The sequence below is a fragment of the Nilaparvata lugens genome, chromosome X, assembly GCF_014356525.2.
Source record: "Nilaparvata lugens isolate BPH chromosome X, ASM1435652v1, whole genome shotgun sequence".
Taxonomy (NCBI): Eukaryota; Metazoa; Arthropoda; class Insecta; order Hemiptera; family Delphacidae; genus Nilaparvata; species Nilaparvata lugens.
This window is the reverse complement of record NC_052518.1, coordinates 90,908,935-90,935,626: the sequence shown is the minus strand read 5'-3', so window position 1 is coordinate 90,935,626 and position 26,692 is coordinate 90,908,935. Positions and strand designations below refer to the sequence as shown.

The window sequence follows — 26,692 nt, the reverse complement described above, 5'->3', positions numbered from 1 at the left end:
ATTGTGAATCTAAGTTGGGTTTCATAATATTTTTATTACTGAATCAATGTTTGCTTATTCTGATTACGCTTTTTTCGTAAATTCTTAGATTGTGATATTTCAGTTTGCCGAATTTATAAATTTGCTTCATGATTTTTGATTTTTTGATAAATTTATTGTTGAACCAATGAAATTCTTAACTATTGAAAGAATTTGCTATTTCTCTTCTACGCTATTGCATGGCATATTATTTGCTTTACGAATCAATTTATTCTGCTAATTCACATTTGAAGCACATTCTTCATCATTTCATTATATGTTTCAAGTGATATTCATTAACATACATTTTTCATCTTTTCAAACATCATTTGTGTTCAAAGTAAAATTCAAAATCTAAAACCTGTGTTAGCCTATATATGATCTCATTTCCTTCTTATGTAAACAAATTGTTCAATTGTTCACGATTCAAATTTCTGTTCGATCAAGATATTTTTTCTCATACTATGATCCGATAAGATATCCCATTATTCTGTAGAATACATGAAAACACTGATGAATATGATCAGTTTACTCATGGTTATTCCATTTTATTTGTATTTGGTACTTTTCTACACTATCATTACTATACAGCCTCAATTCTCTCCCATTTTTTTATTGCGGATGATGCTCACATAAGCTTTTCGCTTGTGCGTGAGTAATAGAAAGTTCGAATGATTTGATGAGATAATCAAACGTCCATGCCTACTGGCGTGATTCGAACCCACGACCAGGTAGTGCTAGCAGACTGAAGGATGCAATGCCATAGTCGTTTCGGTCATACTGGCCATTTTTTACCTGTCTGATTATCGTGATATTTGGGGAAATTACTTTGCATTAATGAGAAAGAAATCACAAAAATATTACTTATCTATCATGTTCAGACTTTATCAGCTCTAATCGAACTGCATTGTGATAGTCTGCTATTTATATTATTATTCACGACAACCGATTTGTATTGAACTTGGAATAAATCTTCTCTGTGTCCCATCCACAGGGATTATCAGTTGAGGTAGTAGGCTGGACTTGCATTTAAATATTTTTAAAAATTCCAAAAAATACATCAACTTCATGTGTTTACTCAGTTTTTAAATATGCCTTCACACTGCCACAATATGTTTTACTGCATTAAAACAATATAAAAAGAGATCAACTGAAGTTGTCTCAAGGAACAGTCCTTGTAACAGTATTCTACAGCATAAAGCTGGATTCCCATATATCAGTAGCAGTGTGCTTGTCCGCTCAGTGAGAATATTGTTCCTATTAGAACCATAGAATAAATAATCAGTTCAATTCAATTTTGACACACACATACAAGATGAATACTAATTAAGTATTAAAAAGTAGTATTAATCTAGTAAAAGCTAGTATTAATCCCAAGTATATCCTGTATATCTTGTAGGCTCAACTTACACTCACGCGACTCAGGTCTAGAGGAGACTCGACTCTAGTCGAGAGCATGTGTTTTCAAATGGTGACAGTAGCGGAGACTAGAATCGACTGGTCTGAGTGTCACCATTTGGAAACACATGCTCTCGACTAGATTCGAGTCTCTTCTCGACCTGAGTCGCGTGAGTGTGAGTTGAGCCTTAATCTTCTAAAAGTTTTCTCTATTAGAACTTATTGGAAGAATATTGTCACTGAACCAGGCACGGCCCTGATAATGATATGTGGGAATCATCCAGGGAATCATACAGTATTAGACAGTGATAAAAATGTTATATAACACTTTTTAAATAATTTTTCACGTTTTTATGAGCACACATTTCACAATGCTTCAACTCTTTGGTGCTTGGCTGAAACAAGTGTTGGGTTTGTTGTTGGAGGTTGGGACACTATAAATATTTGTCTGCCATAACTGTTTGACCGATTTGTTGTTTACACTGTGTGCTGATCCTTGATTAGTCTAGTTGAAGGTGATAGTTTAGGGTTCTGAATTAGGTGATGAAGCACCGATTCCCGAGAACGGCATCAAGCCGACTTTCACCGAACGACCGGTCACCCGGCAGTCGGACGACGGCTCCAGTGTCACCATTGAGTGCAGAGTTGTCGGCGACCCCAAACCTACAATCATGTGGTGAGTAATCTGCGTCTTTCTCACATTTGCATGTCCTGTGTACAGTCGATATACACTCATACAACATTTTATAAGACATCACACAGAAAACTTACTCCAGTAGAGCATCCTCATAAACAGATATTACACATAAGGTGGACCGCCCACTGGAACCGATTTCGTCCAAACTAGCATCGGCCGAAAACTACCGAACTCGTCCGAACGACCCCCCAACAAAGAAAGCTATAGATGCTCGTCCATTGCAACAGGTTCATATGTCCGTGCACGGCCGTCTCCGACCGATCAAGTTTTCGATCCGAATTGAATGAGATTTTCCGGCTCTATCCGTCCGAAGTCGAGCTGAGACAACATCATCCTAACCTCAAAATTATTTGTCAGTCTTGTCTGTTTTTGTTTTTTGAACTTGTTCTGTTTTATAAATCTTTTTTATTATCTTTGTGAGTAAACACACACACACACACACACACAGAAGAATGACTTTCCCTACTAACTAGCTTGCCACTTCACTTTCTGGCAACCAACCAACTACTGAACTACACTGACGAAAACTGTTCCAATGGACGACCATATTCGGCCGAATTAACGGCCGGCAGATTCGTCCGACCGAACGGCCGAACGGATCGGTTGAATACGGTTTCAGTGGACTGTTACCCTAAAACGTACTTCAGTGTAGCATCTTTGTATCATCATATTACACATAAAATTTACTCAAGTTACTAGTTCAGTCGAGCATCTTTGTACATTGTCATTATTAGGACATATTACTCTCAAAACTCACTTTGGTGGAACGTTGGAGCATCTTTGTAACATTATAATCACATATTACTACACATGAAACGTTGGAAATATATGATGTACCTTGTATGCTTTGTTTATTTAAACATTATTAAATGTGGTTCAGTAGAGAATATTTGCATCATTATAGGACATATTACACATAAAACATGAAATGTGGTTTGATAGAGCATCTTTGTATCATTAAACGGACATATTACACATAGAACGTGATGTGTTTTCTGGTTCAGTCGAGCATCTTTGTATCATAATTCAGCACATTATTAAATATGCTACTTCATTTTCATTCCTCCTCGTTATTATTTAATCAATATTCTCACAAATCTTGATATGTAATAGGCTTAAATCTTTCCATGGAGGAGCTTCATTTCGTATTGCATATTATATTTTATTTATTTATCCATTATAAATTAATCTGTTCATAGTTATAGAAATAAGTTCCATACATATAAACAGCCAATTGAACTGTGAAGAGTATCCATATAGTGAGAGAAAAAAATCTTACCATCTGACGTTTGTAGTATGCAAAAATATTCCTGAAGTATTTTGGAAAAATAGTTCACCATAATAGTTGCCTTGCCAAATTTACAGCAAAATAGTTCGTGTGTAGAACTATATCATCACAATACAAGATCTTTTGGAAGTTGGAATATATTTTGAAATCACATAACAATTCATTATTCCTTGTGCATATAATATGATTTAGCTCCATTGGATTAAACTGCTTAGCATATATTCACTATTGCACAAAATATGAACGAACATGTTACCCACATCTTTCAAATTCATCGACTCATAAAAATAAAAACATCTTTATACAAAGCTTTTACATCAGTATGATTTGAACTCAGAAATTAATGTAGCTCTTTTCAAATATTTTGCTTTTGGTTATGAAATTATTGATTTGAAACTATAAATAATTTATCAACACAGATTATAATGGTTGTAACGACATACTCCCTTTTATAACAAGATTAAATTCCTAGCGATTTCTCCGTTTGGTATTTGGATCAGTTATCTATGAATTTGAGAACAGTTTCAACACATTATATTGACATGTATTCCCCACATGCTTCATCGATTTTGGATTGTAAGATGACTTGGATTTATTGATGATATTAATTTTTTAAACCTCAAAACAAGAACAAACAAACAAACAACTTCATCCGCCAAATTCCATTTTATATGTAGCCTACAGCTTACTTGAGAATTCAAATGTAAGGCTTAATGTTTACTGAATGGAACAGTGATAGATTTATTCGTATTCAATTCGAAATTCTTGAAATTGAGAATTTGAACCAGGTCAACCTATTTTTGTTTCCATGTATCAATTCAGTTAGTAACATTCTGTAACAACTATATGGTTGATTCCCAAACAAGAATAGTTTTACAGATAGTTCCACAAAATTCCCAGAATACAGAATTATAGAACTAAAAACCATGAATACTTACTGTTTCATAAAGTTTTCACTACTTGTTATTTATTCTACGTCATGTAATTCATTGATGATTATGAGTTACGTATAAAGATAATCCAATCATTACTGTTATGATCTACTAGGTTCTGTGTGGAAATGAATTATTCATCATGGCTTCAATTAATGTTTCTAATGGCATCAAATGAAAAGTTTGCCGGCTAATTATACCAATCATTCATTAGATCAATAAATATGTATTCACTTGACAAGCTGATTGTGAGTGAATCTAGTAATGATATTGATGGCCTCGTTTATGGAAAAAATCGTTTAGCTATACAGTATTTCATCTAACATGTCATAAATAATACATAATTATATACAGTATGCAATTCAGCGTGTAAATAAATTGAAGTTTAATAGAAAAAATTGAATTTGCAAAGGACATTCAGCATGCATTTGTGTAACGTCAAGTCTGTAGTCAATGAACCACAGAGGTTCATAGAATTCAGTATGTTTGCTAGAGTGAAAAAATGTTGGTAAGGCTAGAGTGAAAAAATTTCAATCTCATTTCGTTAAATGTTTCTGAGTTTCCTTCAACCTCAATACTTGGGGTTCAGATATATGATTTAGAATTATTTTGATTGAGCATTTTTATCATAAAACTCCGTTTTGTGCAGGTACCATAAAGGAAAAATCATCAAAGAATCGACAAGAATAATAACAACACTGGAACTGGATCAGAGGCTGTACTACATGGCCAGATTAGACATAAAACACGTGGAGAAAGCAGATGCTGGAGAGTACAAGATTGTCGCAAGGAACGAACAGGGAGAGGGATCAGCAACTGTTATGTTGAACTTTGATGGCGGGGACAAACCAAAGTAAGATTCAATTAGCCAATTAGCATTAATTAATCAGTGTAATCATTAAGTGATAAAAATACTATTATTATCACGATTCAGTGTAACTGTGAAGTGACCAAGAACACAATAAATTGTTATTAGTATACAATTGTTAGCATTAATCAATCAATCAATCAATCATTGTAAACATACAGTGACAGAAAGTACAATTGTTATTAACCATCAATAAGTCTGACCATAGAGTGACAGATAATATTACGTCTTAATATAAATATTTTGAAAATTATGAATGACCTTATGAATCGAATCATGTTGTGTTTTTTTATAGATCAAAGAGTACTAGTTAAATCATTTAAAAAACTGTTCAGTGCCCTAAAACAATACATCATAATTAGGATGTCTAATATGAAGAAATAATAAAGTGACAATCAGCCAGATAATTAATGAATTTGTCCCCAAATCAATCGCAGTTTTCATTAACGTTAAACATATCTCAATATCTGCTTCGAAGTGTGCGGACTTGATATGTCAATCATGTATATTCTCATTATGTAGCTCAGTGGGTCTATCTGTAACAGGACATTTTTCATCTGTTTTTAAAATAATCAAGTGTGATTAAGCTAACAAGGTAAATAAGAGCAATAACGCCTTACTTTCGAAGTATAAATAAGAACAAAAAATGTACTCATTTTCCATGCAATTCCAGGGAGTTCGGTCTCGAAAAGGTCATATTATGTGCCTGATAAACTGAAAACTTTAATAAACAATTTGAAAAATGAGAGATACATGAAGATTTCATTCAAAAGATAATACTATACAGTAGAATAGGAAGCATGGCTATGTTGTAAGAATAAGGACATGCCAGATTATTTGGGAAATGCGGATCATTAAACTGTACAAATCCTTTTTCTATTTGTTATCCTCTAAAATTCAAACCAGCAAGTAATATTTTACTATTGTGTGGATGTTCTATGAAATATTACCTATTTTATAGCAAAAATATAATTAATTATTATTGGAAAAACATCTTAATTATTATTCAGTTTCCAAGTAACTTCAATTCCAGCGTCAATTGCTTTTTCAATTACAACTTCGATTTTTCAACTTTAATTTCGTCATTGCTTATTTTGTCAGTGGGGGGTTCTATTTATTTAAGTGTTGGAAATCAACACTGCAATTGAATATTTGAATTTGTGAAATGGATCTTTCAATGTCAATAGCTCCTCTGATCTGCCAATCTGAAAATAACTCTCCGTGTCCACTGCTGTCAACTATCGATTTAAGATGATGCAAACTACTCTCCCAAACTTTAACTGTTCGATTAATTATCCAAGTGATCGCGGAATTCTTTTGTGTGGAGCGCTTGGCTTAGATCCAAGTTCGATCTTGAAGCACATTATTGCTATTCATTCGCAGAGATCTATTGAGAGAAAATTTGAAAGAGCGTGACTAATGGACCCATTATTTTCACTGGAAATTTAGATACAAATTACACATGTCAAGAAAATAGACCGTTGCTGTTATTGTTGGAACGTGGTGTGTCCAATATCTTTTACTGTCGAGATTTTACTGTTATAATCTCGTCGACATGATTTTTTAAATACTATCATACTGCTGCCAAAAGTCTGAAGTACTGTACAACTCAAATGTATTTTTCTCTTGAAACTGTTTTGTTCCAAAAATATAATTTCAATAACTCAAAGTTAATAAAAGCAGTTGTTGAATCCTATTCATTTTTTGGCTTGGTGCATTATAGCTTAATAATAGATTAACAAAAAATATAAAAAACATTCGAAAGCGTCATATTATGTGCTTGATAAACTGAACACTAATAAAAATAGATTAATAATAAATAAAAACTTATTGATATATTGATAAAGAATTTCTTTTTTGGACAAGTCTATTTTCTCACTTCACTCCGAATGGTATTGCTAATTTACTATCGATCACTAACTAGACAATGTTCATATTTAAAATTATTTCTAACCATGTGCAATTAAATAAAGGATTTTTCAATTGATGTATTTTGGATAAATATTAGAAAAAGAGTTAAAAATACTATAATTGCAATTTTTTAACAAGTATTTCTATTTGATATGTAAGTTATGTCTTATACAATATAATTTTCACTATTAGATAGAAAGTTAGCTGTAATATATTATCATAGATAGAAATTGGCCCAAATCTTCCACTAAGGCTGTATCCAATTTATTAATTTTAACAAATTTCTGTTTGCAAGAATTCCGGAGGGCAAGGCACCAAGATTCCCGAAGAAGCCGACGATACATCAAGAAGGCGACATTCTTGTGATGGAATGCATGCTGGAAGCGAACCCTGTGCCAGAGATCATCTGGTACCAAGGCTCCAAGGTCATTCTGGACACAAATAGGATTAAAATGACAAAAAAGGCGACCGGCAAAGACACCTACTTGTTGAAACTCGAGATATCGAATCCGACAAGAGCTGACGGTGGCAATTACAGATGTAATGCCTGCAATAGCTTTGGAGAGAGCAATGCAAACATCGCATTGAACTTCCAAGGTATGCCATGCCACTGTTTGGTAACGTATAAGCATACAGAGGTATTGTGTGTCCTTTTCTCTTCTACTGCTATCATTTATCGTCTTCTTATCCTGTTGCTGTTCTGCATTGCTTGCTTCAGTCGTATTGGCTTGCTCGACTAATTTCCACCTCTAGGTTCCAGTGGCGATCTCTCCTCCACCAGCATGCTAATCTTACCTCTCTATCTCTTTTATAGCAACCCTTCTGTATCGTATATATGTTGTTTTGATGGCGAACGAGTAAACTCCTTGTTGAATCCTGGTGTATCTTATGGAACCAAACCCATCTCAACCCCACAATCATTTAAATCTCGAATTATAATTTGCAGGTGGAGCAGACGAAGGCTTCGCACCGTCCTTCATCGAGAAGCCCAAAATAATTCCGAACGAAACCGGTACACTGATCACGATGAGGTGCAAGTGTACAGCCAAGCCTAAACCGATAGTCACATGGTTCAAAGGTACAAAAGCAGTTACAGAGTCAGCCAAAATCAAAATGAAAATGAATGAAAGCGAAGACATTTACGAAATACTTCTAGAAATCAAAGTAAGTATTATTTACCGTACTCTATTCGAAGAGAAGACAATGTACATAGGCTACTATTATATGTAAAACGTGACTATTATCGAAATTTTGGAGAAGAACTGCTGTCGTAGACTAAACCTCTTAATCATACTGTATGATATGAATGATTATTAATTGTATGGATAGATAAATCAATGAAGATTGTAAACAAACATGAATGTTTTCAAAATCATAATAGACTGATGATTTAAATCAATAGTTTTATAGTTTTATACGAGTAGTATAGACAAGTTGAACCTATTAAACATACTGTATTCATACTTGATCATACTGTATAATGTATAATATGGATGATTGTTAATTGTATGGATAGATAAATCAATCAAGATTGTAAACAAAAACGAATGTTTTCAAAATCATAATGAACTGATGATTTAGGCACTGATACAAATCAAAAGTTTTATACGAGTAGTACAGACAATTTCAAGGTTCTACAAGTAGATTTATATTTGTATTTCAATATCAAATCGATGCCTTAATAATTATGTTCTATTAATCGAAGTTTATATTTTATATTTCACTTTTTGTGTAGTTGAGAAGTTGATATTGTGGTAATTATTCATATTAAATAAAAAGACTAAGAAATTGCCAAGAACCACAGATTTTATTGAAATTTAGAAAGATTGGTTTCGGTTGTTATACCATTGTCAATCTCTGATAAACTAAAACTAAATGCAAGAGCAGCAGAATTTATACTAGTAGGCGAGTACTGCTATTGGTATAAATTCTGCTGCTCTTGTATTTAGTTTTAGTTTATCTGAGATTAACAGCCGAAACCGGTCATTCTAAATATGTGGTTCTTGACAATTTCTTAGTCTTTTTATTTAATATGTTATATTTATTATGAAAAAGTCTAATAAAATTATATGCCTGAATTTCACAATTAATAAGTATGCAATTTTTTATCAGACTATCAAAACAATGAAATGAGAGCAAAAATAATTTTGAAGTGGTGTAAAGTTCTATCCTTCTGAAAACTCGCTGGAGTGTATCACACTACACCTTTTTTCTCAACTATCAAATATAATAAGTACTATGGTAGCATAGGGAGATGCTATCAATTTCATAAATTAGGGTGGTAGTGTCAACTACAGTCTCCTTACACAGTTTTCAAAATAATTTACGGAATACTTCTGTATAAATAACCAGTGGAAGTTGTCTTGTGTGTTTTTACACCCCAGTGTCCCACTTGCACCAGCTGGTGCTAGTTACATCAGTACATTGTTTCTTTCGTACATTATATTATGTCAAATGCGACTTAGATAAGCCATGAAGAAGTGAAGTTACAACTAACATTGTTGAATTTGAGAGAGTAGGCTCCTCTTGTTAAGTTTGCTTGTTGATTTAAAAAATGATAAGATGTGAGATTGTCTTAGATTGTAAGATTATTCATTATTCAAACTTCAATTGCCCCAGTTTGTCTGTCAAGTTTTACTTTTATAATCATGACTGTGGAGGGTTGAAAAATATTATTTATTCTATTATCAAGATTTTGGAATATTTCTATCTTTATAATGAACGTGAATTCAAACTATTTAAACGTTCAATTATTTCAAGTGCATAATAATCCTAATTTAACTTATTATTGTCAACTTTAAATTATTTAATCATAATTTAAAATTGGTTTTCTGAGAATGGAGACCAGTTTATTCTAATAGATTTCATTTGAGAGAATAAGTAATGAATGATTGAAACTAGATTAGATGAACTGTATAATTCATGTGAAATTCAGTTCTGTAACTTCATCAATTCGTTTTGACTAGAAGAATTTGATTATGTTCCTAATCAATTTATTGCTTCCCGCTATTTTACATAATTTCAAATTATGTTTTTTCAACATTCAAGTTGTATTGTGAGTGGTCTGGTATTTATCAATAATGAATTGAAACAGAGTAAATGTTGTCAACTACTATTTATTGGTGTTGTAAATAGTGGTTTATAATTCAATTCAATTGGTTAGCACAAACAATACAATGATCAGAAAATTAATATTATAATTAGTATTTTATTGGTTAGTGTTTAGTGGTTTATTAGTGTTGTAAATATTGATTTATAATTAGTGTTTAGTGGTTTATTAGTTTTGTAAATATTGATTCATAGTTAGTGTTTAGTGGTTTATTAGTGTTCTAAATAGTGATTTATAATTGGTTTGTAGGACCCCATTGGGCCAGACAGTGGTACTTACAGATGTCATGTTCAAAACGACTACGGCGAGAGCAACGCAAACCTGAATTTGAATATTGAAGCCGAACCAGAGCCCGAAGGTGAACCACCGACATTCGTCGAAAAACCGAAAATCAAATCAGAAAACAGTGGAAAACTCGTAATCATGGATTGTACAGTCAAATCCATACCCAAACCGGATATTGTGTGGTACCATGAGGGTACTGTTTTGAAACAGAGCACCAAGATAACTTGGTCTATGGTTGAGAAGAGTGAAAGCGTATATTATATCAAACTTGAACTCAAGGTAAGTCGATTAGTCAAGTGTGAATTGATAATAATAAATAAGCTTTATTTGTCATAAGGGCCATGCCCCATACAAAGAGTTGCACACGAAAAATACATAAATTACAATTACAACATCAACACAATTGATTTGATTTCAATTCCTCATCGACTTTTGGAGATAACACTGATATTGAAATGGAATAGTTTGATATAGAATCCTTGAAAATAACATGAACACAGATTTAAATATATTAAAATATCATTCAAGAGTGAATTATTTTGTTTCAGACCCGGCTTCTAGGACACTTATTAAACCCAATTATATATCTTATAGGACCATTTTAACAATAGATTTAATGGTGAATTAGATCCAATAAGTGTCAACTGTGTCCTCAAAACCGGGCCTCACTATTTTAAATTTCAATTACAGACAACAAATGTCTTGAAATAATAGATACTCACAAATGTATGTTAGATATGTCGCATGCTTATTATACAAGATTGGTGAAAATATATATGGAAACAGCTCAATATTTATTTTACAAGGCTGTTTTGAGGAAAGATTTTATTTGGAGCTCAAGGATGCACAGCTATTTTTTGAGTGTATTGAATATGTCAAGAGTAAAGTGATGAGAATTAATGGTTTACTCTCATATGTAATCTCTGAATTAAAATAGTTACAGATAGTAGAATAGTTGAAAGATAAAAGTTGAGGGACCATTAGTATTTACTGTAGCAAAAAAATTAATCAATAACTGCAATGTGTATTACATATTGTAATTCCAATATAAAAGTGAAAGATTAGTTCACATCACAAAATTATTTAAATTAAATTCTATTTACAATGTGAGAAGTCATATAGATTTCTACTTAAATTTGGTTTCTATTTATAAATTTACGACTGAATATGGGGTAAAAAACGGACTAATCTCTCACTGATTTTATAAGAAGAGGGTTCGACAACACCCTCTTATTCGTAAGGAAATTCATTTTATAAATTTGTTGAAATGTTTGTAAGTTAGATGAGATTCAAATTGCGATCTTTTTCAACAGGATGCTGGAAAAGCCGATTCTGGATTATACAAATGCAACATTAAAAATACCTGTGGAGAGTTGAATGCAAACCTGACTCTAAACATTGAAAGTGAGTATCATAGATAAGTTATGATTCAAATTAATTTAGTTGAAGTTTCAATCCTCCCACTTTTCCCTTCTCAGAGAAAACATGTAATGATTTTTTGTCTGAAAGGTTGAAACAGTCTATGAGGATTGATAGATTTGATCGATTTTAAAAATATTGCTCTGCTTAGACATTAATTTACTAAATAAGGACTTGCAATATCATTTGAGGATATGAATTGTTTGAAAAGGTTAGACCCTACAGTTAACGATGGGTGACTTTCTGCATTTTTTACTCCATAGTATGACAGAAACTGAATCAAATGAGAGCTTATTCTAATGAGAGCTTAGAATGTACACTGCAATATAACATTGAAATTGAATATAACATTGAAATTGAATATAACATTGAAATTGAACTCCACTCGAAATTGAATACCGTAGTTTGTTTGATAGGTTTCACATTTATATTGTATTCGCAGGACTTTGGAATAATTAAAATGTGTCATTCATATTCGTTATAGATATATTCGTTCATAATAGATAGATTCGTTGTAGAATATTTCATTCATATTCATATTCGATACAGCACAAGAAGGAATATTATTGAAGACTCAAAGTTATACTGGAAAGCCCACTTCACAAGAATAAATAGTTTCAAATCCTTCGAATTCTACATTAAACTGATTTTATAACAATTATATTGTCTGATGTTTTGCTGTAAGCATCTAATATCACAAAATCTTCTTATTTTCAGTCATTCCTGTTATCAAACAAGTTCCTAAAGCAATTAAAATTACACAAAAGAAAGCCGTCACTATTGAAGTGCGTGTACAGTCGATATTCGAGCCCAAGGTTACATGGATGAAAGAGAAGGTGGTTGTGAAGGAGGATGCTAAACACAAGGTCAAGGTGGAACAAGTTAAAGAAGTGAGTATATCATCTATCTTTGGTCCCTCACATTATGGATGTGCTAAAAGTATTAGTATTAGTATTTATCTTAATAATTATCTGTTATACTAGTGCTCGAAGATGGTTATCGACGTACGGCCATCTATTAACATTTTCGCACTCATGTTTTCCGCAGAAGTTTTTTCACCAGCTTTTTTATTATTGATTTGATTTTGGAACTTTTGTATTGTTCCATAAGTTTACATAATATGAACAATGCAATTATATTATCATTCAGAACATTTAAGCCCGAAGGTATTTTACCAAAAAATAATTATAATTTGAAATAAAAACCACAAAAAAGGGTACTAAGATTAATTTGTATTTTTATTTCTATTAAAGAGTAACCCTAACGAAGCTTTGAGTCGAACATCGTACTCAAGAATGTGTGAATACCAGAATTCACCCACAGTATCCCTGCTTGTCGTAGGAGGCGACTAAAAGGAACCCCAAGGCAACTCCAGAAGTTGCCTTGCTTTCAAACCCACGGGATCTACCCCATCAGGGCAGTTTCGGAGGGGCAAAAACAAAAACCCAAGAGACCAGAGATGGGTGAAACTCCAGGCACAAATGTGGGTCAAGAGGCTAAGTCAAGGGTGGCCAGGCGCCCTAGAGGCAACTCGGCCACCCCTTCCTCAGCGGAAGGACCTTCAAAGAAGGCCAGGAGTGGAACTCACGCAGGTCACGAGGACTAATCAGTCTGAAGAGACTGCCAAGTATGTCACACTGGATTGCGACAAGCAACCAAGTGATGAATGGGATGTTAGCATAGGGAAAAACTCCTGGTTCTTGTAAAGGACATAGGTATTGGTTTGCCTAACTAACATACTACTTGGGAACACAATAAGCTTCGGATGACGTGAGGGGTTCTTTGAACCTTTGGATCCTTGAATCCGTCCCTTCAAAAAAGAAAAATAATAATAACGCTAACGAAAAAATACAATAATTATAATAATTATTATTATCAATCATTGATAAAGCCCTGTTTCACATGTTATTTGTTAAAAATATTTGACTACCTCCAAATGTTTATGAATCGCCAAGAAGGAAATTTCAAAGAAAACAGCTGCTATTATTCAGTTGGGAGATATTGTTAACATTACGATTTAAAACTTGTTATCTATTCCTAAAAAGCAGTCGTTAGGTAATGTCAGAGGATAGTCACAGAATATATTGAATAATGGTGTTATATTTATGGGCAGTTTTTCAAAATAATTACAATATTTTGAAATATTACAATGTTTATATAATGAACCAATTTATTGTGGATGTTTATTATAAATTGTGTAAATAGGAAATGACTTTGGGTAATATGGCAAGGCAGAGCATCCAAAAGGATCTCTCTGCCAATAAAAGCCATATGAATGAATAAATAAATTAATTATAAATACATTGATAACATTTGTTTACCTTAGACTATACAGCTCTACAGCTCTACATTCCTAATTGTGAGTAGTAAACAGTATAACTGCAATAATTTATTCGTGTAATGAATTGTTATATTCCGGGAAATTACAATAATTTCAATCAATTTTACACCTTAGATACACAATGAAAGAAAAAATATAGGAATAAATTGAAAAATATTAATGATAATTTTGTGATTGCAGGGTGAATACGCTGTGAAACTTGAAGTTCTAGAATGCACAGCACAAGACAAAGGTTCATACAAACTCATTGCAAAGAACGAGAAAGGAGAGACAACTTCAGATGCTATTGAAGTCACAGAGGGTGGAAATTCTCCAATTATCAAGGAACATCTCAAGGATGTGGTAAGTATCATCTATCGAATTCTTTTAGCATTAATTGTTTAACTTCTTTCATTTTAAAATCAACTCAAAATCGAAACATAGGATCAACAGTTTCAGAATATTTTAAGGACTTTAAAATGTAGACTGTCAATTGGAATTCATTGATGATGATTGAATTGAACTCCTTTCAAATGTTACTAATCATTCAAGTAATTTAATCAATGCAAATAAGTCAACAGGAATTTAGAAGTAGCGATAAATTATTTATTTATTCATGGAGACAACAGGTAAACCCCCATTTTGCCTCCTTCACACTATACAATAATTTCCAACATAATACAATTTTCAATAAAAAGAAGATGGGGAATATGAGTAGAGAATAAATTATAAAAATAGGTAATTATTAAATTATGAAAATAAAAAAGATGAGATATACAGTTGTATATAGAATAATAAAAATACAGTAACTGAGTTCAATATGGAAAATGCACACTTATTCCTAAGTAAACTATAATCATTACTAGTATGTAGACAAGAGAAAATAAAATAAAATTGTGTCTGTGTAATGTACTACTACTACCCTTTATGAGGATAATTGAAAAAAGAAATGTAAGCGCAATGATGGACCACATACTACTAGACTAAATCATATGAAATCCTTCGGAATTTGGAAGGGGAAAACCAGAAGATGTCCAAGTGCTCCGAATAACTATTGAAAATTCTTTGAGCTCTACTTATAGGAAAGTTATAATGGTTTTCCGTTCTGCAGCGCGAAGCTTACAATTCATCATTCTTTTTATATTTATTCATTTCATTTATTCCACTGCAAGTTTACAATTGATACAACCTCTTGGGAATTAGTTACAACAATATTTAAACTAATTGACATAGATAATGGAAAATAAGAACACACCTGCTCGGGTACACAAACTCCTGTTAAACTTTAATCATGATCAAATGAAAACCAATCAGAAAAGTTTTTTTGAAATGAAGGCTCAACAGGCTTTTGTGCAACCAAGCAATACCGTTGCATTATGAAATACTGAAATACAATAAATAATATTCTGTGTTTTTTCTTTCTTGAACATACAATACACTTGATATATTGTGTTCCATGATAGAGTATTTAAAGCTCTAATTTCCAGTCTAATATTTGTTTATTTTTTAATTGCAGACAGTTACAGAAGGACTTTTCGTCGACATGGCGTGTACATTGGAAACAACCGACAAGAAGGCTAGAGCAGTTTGGTACAGGTAAAAACATGTTGAATGTCCTTATGAAAGCTTTTATAGTATGTTATCACTTGGATCATTTATATTTGTATATGGAATATGACTGAAAATAACCATCATTAGATTACGTTATGGAGTATAAGAAAAGTCAGGCGTATAATTTTGCATAATCAACACTAAGTTTACATCATTCAACACCAAGTAAATCAAATCTAGTCTTGGTTTGAAAGGAACTCTTGCACTCTATAAAATAAATATTTTATGAAGATCTTCAAATCATAGAGAAACTTGTTATGAAGCATTAACTATTCTCACCTCAGATCGTTGTTTCACTGAGGTCCAAACTATACAAGCGGAATAACATTCGGAATTGATTCCGCACGTCTACATAATGCCTATGGCCTCTTATGGGGCTCTATTCCACTCGTATAGTGTTCCCCATAAGAAGTCAGGCATCCTGTAACGAGCGGATAAGCTTCCGCGCGTCCATCCCGCACGTATAGTTTAGACCTTTGCTTCTGAAAAACTCGGAATTCAATTAATTTTGTAAAGTATAATTTTCAATGATAACTAGCTATCGGAAACCATGTTAAGCAGTCAAAGCTTCACGAAGAATATCAATAAAGTCTATATCAGTATAGTCTTCATTACAATTATCACTTTTGAAGTTGAACTGTTTCTACTAAAACTGTTTGAAATACCAAAAGACATAGATAAGTCCAATTAAATAACGAAAACTATTGAAACACTTTTTGAAACTCTCCCGTTATTTATTATTAGCCATTAAACATTATACAAACATGCAATTTTCAACATAATCAGGTAACAATATTAACATCTCAATCCATAAGTTCTTTTAAATTTTGAAATGGGTTTTTGTCTTAGCCATTTATTAATAACCAATCTGAATTTTTTTACCGGTAGCATTCTTATCTCAAGAGGAAGTATATTATGAAGTTTTTGTTATGATGTGAGTTATGCTGTATTGGTTTTTAGAACGAGAAACTTTAGTGTCGCCTTTCGTCTGAATTATTTTATTATAGTTTATTTGTTTCTTTCTACACAAATTATTCTTTGAAATTTCAGAGATGGCAAGGAAATTACAGACGCTGCATTCACACCCAACTTTGATGGCACTGTAGCCAAGATAACAATTGCCAAAGTCAAATATGAGTTTTGTGGCACAATAAAAGTGGTTATTACGAATGAATTTGGTAAAGCGGAATCATCTGCTGAGCTCAAAGTAAAGGTAAGGGTAAGTTATCCTTTCATTCATCATCACATTTCATTTTTCATCGGACATTTCACATGATATCAAGGTGACATTTTAAAATCTTCCTATCCCGTGTAAATAAACATGTATTTATGCATATCATTTTTGCATTTTGTCTGCATTGCATTGTTAGCATAATTGATGTATGTAAATATATCCTCTCAACTGTATCACGAAGCATTTCCTGACATCAACTATCTATCATTATCATCATCTCTATTTTAGATTCTCCATGAGATTACACATTTACTTTTATCCGGGACCTTTCCTAGCTAGGTCTGGTATTTCGATGTCACCTTATTATCCACAAACAAGCTTTAGGCTTTTGTCGGAGTTATTAATGTTCTATGATTATCTGTACACTTTTATGCTACTATACGATTTTTTACTAATCCCGATATACTAAATTAAATCATAAATCATGAAGATCATTTCAGATACATTCTCAAAGCACCAAGTGTATCGACCCTTGACAACTGCTACAATTTAACATTTAATTTCACATTCACTTTCACATTAATTTTCATCATCATTACTTCACCATCATGATAATTTTAATCATTATCATCATCATCATCATCATCATCATCATCATCATCATCATCATGTAAATCATTACTATCGTCATCATCATCATGTAAATCATTACTATCGTCACCATCATAATAATTTCTATCATCATTATCATCCCCATCTCGGCAATAATGATAATATTGATGTATGTAATTCGAGTTTATTTTGTGTAGCGTATTTCTTTATTATTAAAGATTTAAAGATAAATGCCAAATCAAGTTGACTATATATTTGATCTCAATAGATTCATCTGAGATGCTACTAATATTTTTGTTGAATATTTATTATTCAATAATCTACAAGATTTGAATATTTACGATTAGAATTCAATAGACGTTCTTGACCTCAACTTCATTCAAATGGTTGAGAAAATGGAAATCTCTAATACTGGAAATATCTTACTCATGTCCTCAATCGAACTTTGTTATCAACATCAGTGTATATATTTAGTTTCACTTGACTCCAATTGAAGAATGATTACCCTGCATGTTAAGAAATTTTGGATAAATTGGATGGTAGTATGTGTAATAAATATATTTCTTGCTCATAAGTAGAATAATTTGACAGAAATCTGGCAAATTTTCATTCAATTTATTAGACTTGTTCATTTATTTTTTCTTTTATAAAGCCGAAGAATATTTCTATGATATTTTTCACAGCAATGTATTAAAAAAAAAATCATTTTAAACTGACAGCATTCCTGATGAATAACATCAATGTTCTCCATTTAACTAATGCTGTCACTTCAAAGTTAATATAACATTAGGCAGTCGTCAGTTCTGCGTGGATAATAATTCTTCAAAGTTGAAAGCCTGAGTATTTATAACTATAAACTTTTTTAAAGATTTGTACAGAAATATTGATAAAACTTTTGAAACTGCTTTCTATCCAATAGAATTCTGCATCACATGGCATGCTCACTATAAATGTGTCTATCTGACACATATGGATATATAATAATAACTATATGTTTCCATATGTGTTTTAATAATAACTCATTTATTTCACATTCCATGACAAACTGCTAGTTAATAATTCATTTTTGAACTATTTTTCACGACACTACAGTAAAGAAAAGAAAGCTTGGCTGTAGTGTTGTGAAAAATAGTTCGAAAACAAATTAATTATTACAAATTTACCAGATTTCCAATTTGACTGTAGGCTATATATAAATTGTATTTGGTATTTGCTGAATTTATAGTCATGGTAATAGCATTGAATTAAAATTAGATGCAGCAACTTTTGGTGTCTATAGTCTGTAAATGGTAGATTATTGATTTACTTCACATTAAAACCTCTATTAGTGTTTGTATTTCAATTATGCATTTTGTGTTAATGTGGACACGCGCAGAAAGAAGAAGAAAAGAAGGAAGAGAAGAAAGAAGAGAAGAAGGAAGAAAAGAAGGTTGAGAAGAAGGAAGAGAAAAAGGAGGAGAAGAAGGTGGAGAAGAAAGTAGAGGAGAAGAAGGTGGAAGAAAAGAAGGAGGAGACCAAAGTCCAGAAGAAGAAAATAGAAGAGAAGGTTGAAGAGAAAAAGGTTCAAGTTAAGAAGGTGAGTTAATTTTTCAAATATAGATAGCTCAACAACTGCAACAATACAATATGCTGCTTATAACCTTCTGCTTCATTACAATATACTGCTTATAATAATCTTCTGCAATCTATAATGCTTTAGAACTCAAGATTAAAAGTGTTTTGAAATATAGACTACCAACATTTATTTCTTCGATAGATATAAGTGGAAGATCATTTATGTGTTTCCAAACAAAACTCAACATACAGTAGTGAAATAATGGCTACTCTACTAGTTACTGAATAATCATCTATAAAATTATATTTCTAACAATTTCAATTGTTATACAATTTCTAAAAATTGCAATTATTATACATTATGATTTTCCATGATGGATATTGTTGATTTAACAAATATCATCCATAAATACCAATTCAATTGCAATCTAACGCTGTGCTGATTGTTTCTACAATGCTTTTCATTATTGAATTAATTGTGTACAGAACGGGAAGTATATTGATGAATTTAATTCACTTGTAGGCTATCTACTTCAACGTGCAATTGGATTGAAATCCTCAGACCTTGTTCGTTTTCTTATACATGTAGGCTATTTTTATGCCTTGAAGTAGAGTTCTTAAAAAGGATAATCAATTTATAGAGATTCGATCTCATTTTGTTTATAATTTTATCATGAATGTTATTTTGGTGTAATGGATTTCTGACGGATTATACCGGGTGACCCAGAATAACAGGAACATTTGAAAACGCCATAAAACACTAGTGGGAAGGGCCAAAATTATTCTATTCAAACTATTGTAAATTTCAAGACTTGCCATTTGAGAATTATTAATAACATCTATCACTTTTTGACAATTACTTCTTCAAGATGGCTTCCTCCTGCACGAATACACTCTTGAGATTCCTGAACGATTGCTGCAACATTTCAGCTGGGATATTGTTAATTTCATTTTGAATTGTCTCTTATGATTCAACCACAGTTATTGGTCAAGTTGTGAAAACGTTTGATTTGAGATAGCTTTACAAACAGAAAATGGCAGGTGGACAGATCATGGAACCAGGAAACGTAGATGTTGCAGCGATCAATGAGGAATCGTCAACACAGACTTCAAGAGTGTATTCGTTCAGGAGGAAGCCATCTTAAAGAAGTAATTGTCAAAAAGTGATAGATGTTATTGATAACTCTCAAATGGCAAGTCTTGAACTTTACATTAGTTTGAATAAAATCATTTTTTCCCTGCCCACTAATGTTTTATGGCGTTTTTTAATGTTCTCGTTATTCTGTGTCACTCTGTATATATATTTTTTCTAACTTAATAAATCATTGAAAATAGTTGAATCTTTTAATGTTCTATTTGTCAAGTTCTATTATACTTCCATAATTCATTAAGCTCTATTATCTTAATAGTTAAGTAAACTAAACTTCGATCAACATTCTAACCATTGATTAAATTTCTCACTACTCATCAACTAATATATCAACCTATTAATTGTATGAAATCACTGTTTTTTTCCATTTCCATTAAATCTAATTCAAACTCAGTAGTTTCAATTGTTGTTTTGGTAAAATTTATTCAACTTGAAACAAATATCTGATCAATCATTTAGATTAGGAGCAAATTAATTAAATCAATAAAACTATTTTAGATCCAGAAAGACGAGTTGAAAGCGGAAGAAACTAAAAAAATAACTAGGAGAAAATCGACATCTGTCCAAGAACAGATTGTCATCCAGGTAAAACTCGATGCATGAAAAAAGTGAACACTGAAAAACAAGGATCAGTTATTGTCGACCAAACTGAATGATATACATCCATTTTCTCACTTTGATTTGGGCACAACATACATCTGCTCAATGTTTATTATTTACATCTCAAAAACTTTTGGAAAGTGAAAAACGTTTTAGATATTCAATTGATTCCCTTTTTAACCGGTCCTGTTCAATGTATTAATTCAATATTTTTATTTATAATCCTACTAAGATAAGGATTTAAATGAAAATAGGGATTTCTTGGTTGAGCATTAAAACACCATTGACTGGACTATAATGCTAATGTAAAAAGTCAGTTCGTTATGTCGGTATTCATTCGGTGACATGAAAAACCGACAAAGAATTACCGTAATGAAAATTGAATCAAACAACGCTGATGTTGCAAGTGAAGAATTAAGCTGGGACATATTCTCTGTCACCAATCTTACTGATGATTGATGGAGTGAGAGATACTAATCCTGAAATGTTATCACCCAGGTTGGAGAAAGATCCACAACCAATATCTCCGTACTAATAAAATTTGATTCCTTTATCTCTAATTTTCTTCAACACCACTGACAATATGGACCAAGGTTTAAAGGACATCCTGGTTTTGCCATGAAAACTTCTTTGACATTTCTATAGGAAATCATCGGAATATCCAATATTAGCGCACTTGAGAACAATTTGGAAGCGCTTCATCTCTTCTTTCATCTAAGATATTCAGACACAACTTGTTCTATTTGCATCGTGCTGCATTTTTGTCTGCATGATTCATTGTTTTCAGTATTCAAATACACACATAAGCTCATGTCATTTGGTCTATTCTATGTGTTTGTGTTACCCTCTTTTGATCCTAGCCACTTGTGTTAAATGCATGTTGTAAATTTTCCAATGTATCAATTATTTTCTCATAAATGTCAAAATATTTACATTGTACTTTATTATCATAGGAGTGAGTGAGTGCACCAATAGAAAATTATAGAAAATCGCTGCTGCTTTTCTAATTTTCTTCAAGCTTTATCACTTGAAGTCTTTGAAACAATGAATAATTATTTGAAAATTCTAAATATTGAAACAAACTGAATCGTATGTTTTTTGGATCGTTACCGTATTCAAAAAGTATATAGCAATACTAATAACACATAAATCTGTCATCATCGTTGAAAAATTAAATAGGCCTAAGAGACTGAATACATAATACAAGAAAATTGGAATGTCATTAAAACACTTTAAAAGTTTACTAAATATCAACTGAGTTAACTTTCAAATAATCTAATATGATATATAGTCCCATATTACTCCCAATTCCACTATTAGTATTAAAACGATACTCAGTTCATTTTTAGACAAGATATTCAGAAATTCTCCATCTTTTGACTTGGAAAGTAAAAGTCCAAAGTCAAAAATTTAGCATTGTATTTACTCAAAGATATTGTCAATTAATGAATGGTTTAAATTCATGATTCAAACCTAAATTGCACACTCTTTTTCTCTTATTAGTCCATATATTTTCATTTTAAAATGAATATTCATATTAAATAAAAAATTGGAAAACATTTCCAGGTCTAGACTAATAGAATGCTCTTTTATGTTTCAGAATGAAGAGGAAACCAAGAAGGTAACAGAGCCATTACTATTGGGAGATTTAAGAGTAATATTATTTATATCTGCTCAGACATTTCTAGACTATGTAATAATAAGTCAAACTATCGATAATGTGATGGTTTGGAATTATTTCTTAATGTTGAATAACTATTATAGAATGAAATAAATAGCTTGGAATTTCTATACTATAAGAAATTACAAGTTTATTGGTAGCTTGGTTGAGATGATAAAGTAGATATTGAAATCATTTTATGAGGTAAGTGATCTATAGAATAATAAATCAGTGAATTACTGTACCAGGATAGCAATTTCCAATAACATCAAAATAATTCCAAGCTATTCAACATTCCAATTCTCGCAGTACAGTGTATCTGTAACATTAGTACAGACTCAATTCGCAGCATTAATTCATTTAAGTATCTACAATGATTACTGTTGTCAAGTAGCGTATCACATACTTGATCTCGAATTCACTTCCCGGCTGAAACTGGCATTTTCCCGTCTTAATTCACCTCATTACCTACGCACAAGCTATTAGCTTATGTGGGATTCATGTAAAAAATTTGCTCTAAAAGCTTGGAAGATTACCATAGCCTAATGAATAGATTGACACTAACAGTGAATGTCATTAGGTGGTCTTGAGTATTTTCTATGATCTTGTTAAATCGAATACTAAATTTCTTAGATTTTGAGCAGCAATGTAAAAACTAGTGCTCATGTAAATTATTTGATACAATGTACATTTCGTAATGTAAAATTCATGTAAATCATTAGAAGAGCATGACTGAAAAGCAGTTCAAATCAATTCGTATTCAATCACTGTATGCAGTCTGTACCTCCCTAATATTCCTCTGTAAATACAGTATTAAATTGGTTGTAAATAAACCTTGGAAATCAGTATCAAGTAGTCTAATCCCTTGTTTTTTCCCTGTAAACAAACTGATAAAAATGTTGTAAGAATGATCCACTTTGAACATATATATTCTCTGAAGTGAATGCCAGTTTTAAGTCGATTGTTTGTACATGAAAAATATTGCAAGATGTACATAAAATGTATTTTTAATAAATGCTACTTGCAAGGTTTTCATTGGTATAAATTATTTTGTAGAGTAATGAATGTTAATATCTCTCGATACACTGTCATGCAATCACTATTATTGGTTTTGGTGAAGAACATGCATTTTATTAGTAGAAGCTAGAATAACTTCACAATCCTGAAATACTATTAAGAGGTAAGGGTGATGGAATGAAAACGTACTGCACTATTGTATATGTTTTAACCATAGATCTCTAGTGATTTGTGTTTGAAATTATTTTTGCACAAATCAACCAATCAATAACTTCATTGCTGTTCATGTGATATTTTGAAATAAACTCAACAGAATGCAAATGCTAGTATATTTAGGAATTTTTTGTTATTGCATCGAGTTTTCTTTCAATTTTCAATGACATTCTATATTCGATTAACCCCCATATTTTATAAAGTACATTATTATTTATGTACTGTACATATAATCACACCATGGTAAGTGTATCATTTTCAGCATGTTATCAGATCATATTGGAACAGAAACTGATTCATTGTTAACCTACATTCTTTTTAAGTGCACATCTTTATAATCAGAACCATCCAAGAATTGTTGACTTACTTGGAAGATTAATTCGTCAACAATACCAATGACAATAATTCATAACTTTGTTCTCTTCATATCTTACAAATTGATTGAAAGTTTTGTGTTCATGTGTTAGTTGTAGATAAGTTTTGGTTTCAATGTTATAGGAAGGATCAAAGTATTAGGTATTCAACACAGTCCTTACATTAATTTCTGAAAATCTATCTTCTGTCATAAAATCCAATCAGCTATCCTCTTTCGAAATTGAAATTATGTTTTTTCCAATAAAGAATTATAATTCAAAATTATTTTCACACCTTGTAATTCTTTCCTATAGGGATACACCAACCGACTTGGTTTTGCTCCCTCTTCAACTCCTGACGTTAATGATCTCAAAATCATGATTAAAGATTGTTTATCTCATGTCCGATGAATAACGATTTTTCTATTCTATGATAAAAGCAGCAGTAGCCCAATAGCTTTACAGCTCCAGTTGAAGAACTAGAGAGCAATTTGGGATGAAAATCGTCTACCATTCAAATCTTATCCATGGTAGAATACTGCTGGTAGAAGGCATATGAAAGATTTCTGATTAATTGTATACAACCCTTTTACTTATTTGAATATAGCAGTGAAGTTATTAAATTGTAAAGTTATAAATTGTCTACAACCCTCTTACTTATTTGAGTATAATGGTAAAGTTTGAATTACTTTAGTTATCTCTTGTTATAAATATAACTGTTTGAGGTCATTTTTTTTTTAACTTCCGGTACATTCTCTGATCATTTGTGGTGTTTCAAATATTTCAATTTCTAAAAATACTTTGATTCTTCTTTGTCCTACTGTGTTGAAACTTGGTCTGATTGTTGTTATTTGTTGTTTTGCACGTATTGCATCAGCAGAAAGACACTGAACAAGACAAAGTGAGCAAGACCACAACTCCAGAAGCGAAAAAAGTGGAATCACCTGAGGTAATAAATATTTTCATTCTCATAAAAATAAGTGGTTTCCAATTTCAGCTCACTGATGAAATATAGCTAAGAAATGTGTGGGGAATTTACATTACATAGTTATAAGTAGTAAAAATTGAGTGTAGATGATCTGAATTGAAAATGAGATGAGTATTTATTTATTTATTTACAATATCTCTTTGGAGACAACAGGTCGAAACCCACAACTGCCTCCTTAACTTAGATCATTTACTCTAAGGTAAACTTGTATATAACATAGGTGAGTACGCCTGTGATGAGACTCTCTATTTTCTCTACTCGTTTTTTACTACTTTCATTTGTTAGGCCCTTTTGCATGTAGATTTATCAAATTTAACAGCCGTAAAATGATGTCATCTAATAAAGCGTTACCAGAAAAACGAACCGAACGACAATATGATGATAACTTATTATGGTGATTACATAGACAGATTTAAATATTTAATAGATGTACGTGCAACTGGCCCCTAAAATTATTGTTGAGGATTGATTTCCTCAACTGATTGATACTTTTATAAGTATCAACTATGCATGATACTTCAAATCAAATAAACATTTTTGTTTTGGCCAATTATAGTGATTCATAATTTTGTATGATTGTAACGAAATTCATGTTATTTATGTTAAATCCTAGTTGGATAAGTTTATTATCTACAATTTTTTTTATAATGTAAAATGTCATTTATGATTATGTCAAAATAAAAGTGATTTGATACTTTTGTTCATTTGAAACTTAAATTACGGTACTTGAATTCCTGACATTCAAGAACTAGTTATTCTGAAAGTTGAGGTTTTTGGATGACGTTTTATCATAATTATATTTTACTGGAGCAATCAACTATAAAACAATAGTTTTACTTGAACAGTGATTTAGATGAGGTGTATAGCAGCTCATTTCCATTCGATTCGAATACGAAATACTGTTGCAGTAGAATGAATTATTCTTTGTTTATTGGAAGGTGTCAATTTGTAACCAATTTTCATTGTCCATAGTTATTCATGTGTTTTTTATAATAACTCATACCACCATAACCCTAAGATAATTTACAATAATCCTATACCACTCAATCCTGCATCCTTGATTGTTTCAAATGATATTTTCTATTACAACTTCTATAATTTTTGAATCCTGTTTGCTTCCTCTATTATTTCTGATTGTCTTTTCTCCAAATATGATTCAATGTCAACCATCTATTCTACTCAGTACATGGTCAATTATTATACTCTACAAATATTGGAATTATCGACTTATTGATATCATTACAACATTCATTTGTCTGTTTATGCTATACATTCATGATAATCACATATTATTTGTATTTTCAAACATCGATTGTTTTGTTGCATGATCACCACACACATATCACAGAAAGAGCCCAAAACTGTTAAAGATGACAAAGTGAACATTCCAGAAGCTCGACCTGTTGATAAAAAAGAGCCAGCAAAGGTACACATCATTCATTCATCCATATATATTATTCATTCAATTTATAGCAATTACATTCATGTGAACGTTTTTCTGCATTAAATTCAATT

General features: G+C 31.6%; 1 protein-coding gene across 1 annotated transcript in view; it reads left to right on the top strand.

Annotated features, from left to right (window-relative positions):
- The window catches only part of LOC111043958 (twitchin), a 226,797-nt gene that overhangs the window by 22,538 nt on the left and 177,567 nt on the right, over nt 1–26,692 (top strand). Inside the window, 15 exon segments of the mRNA XM_039442103.1 lie at nt 1,957–2,092; nt 4,983–5,186; nt 7,408–7,709; nt 8,059–8,276; nt 10,471–10,785; nt 11,820–11,910; nt 12,643–12,815; nt 14,447–14,608; nt 15,762–15,841; nt 16,907–17,069; nt 19,018–19,218; nt 20,845–20,931; nt 22,547–22,567; nt 25,067–25,138; nt 26,526–26,603. Coding sequence (XP_039298037.1) covers nt 1,957–2,092; nt 4,983–5,186; nt 7,408–7,709; nt 8,059–8,276; nt 10,471–10,785; nt 11,820–11,910; nt 12,643–12,815; nt 14,447–14,608; nt 15,762–15,841; nt 16,907–17,069; nt 19,018–19,218; nt 20,845–20,931; nt 22,547–22,567; nt 25,067–25,138; nt 26,526–26,603 — 2,303 coding nt within the window.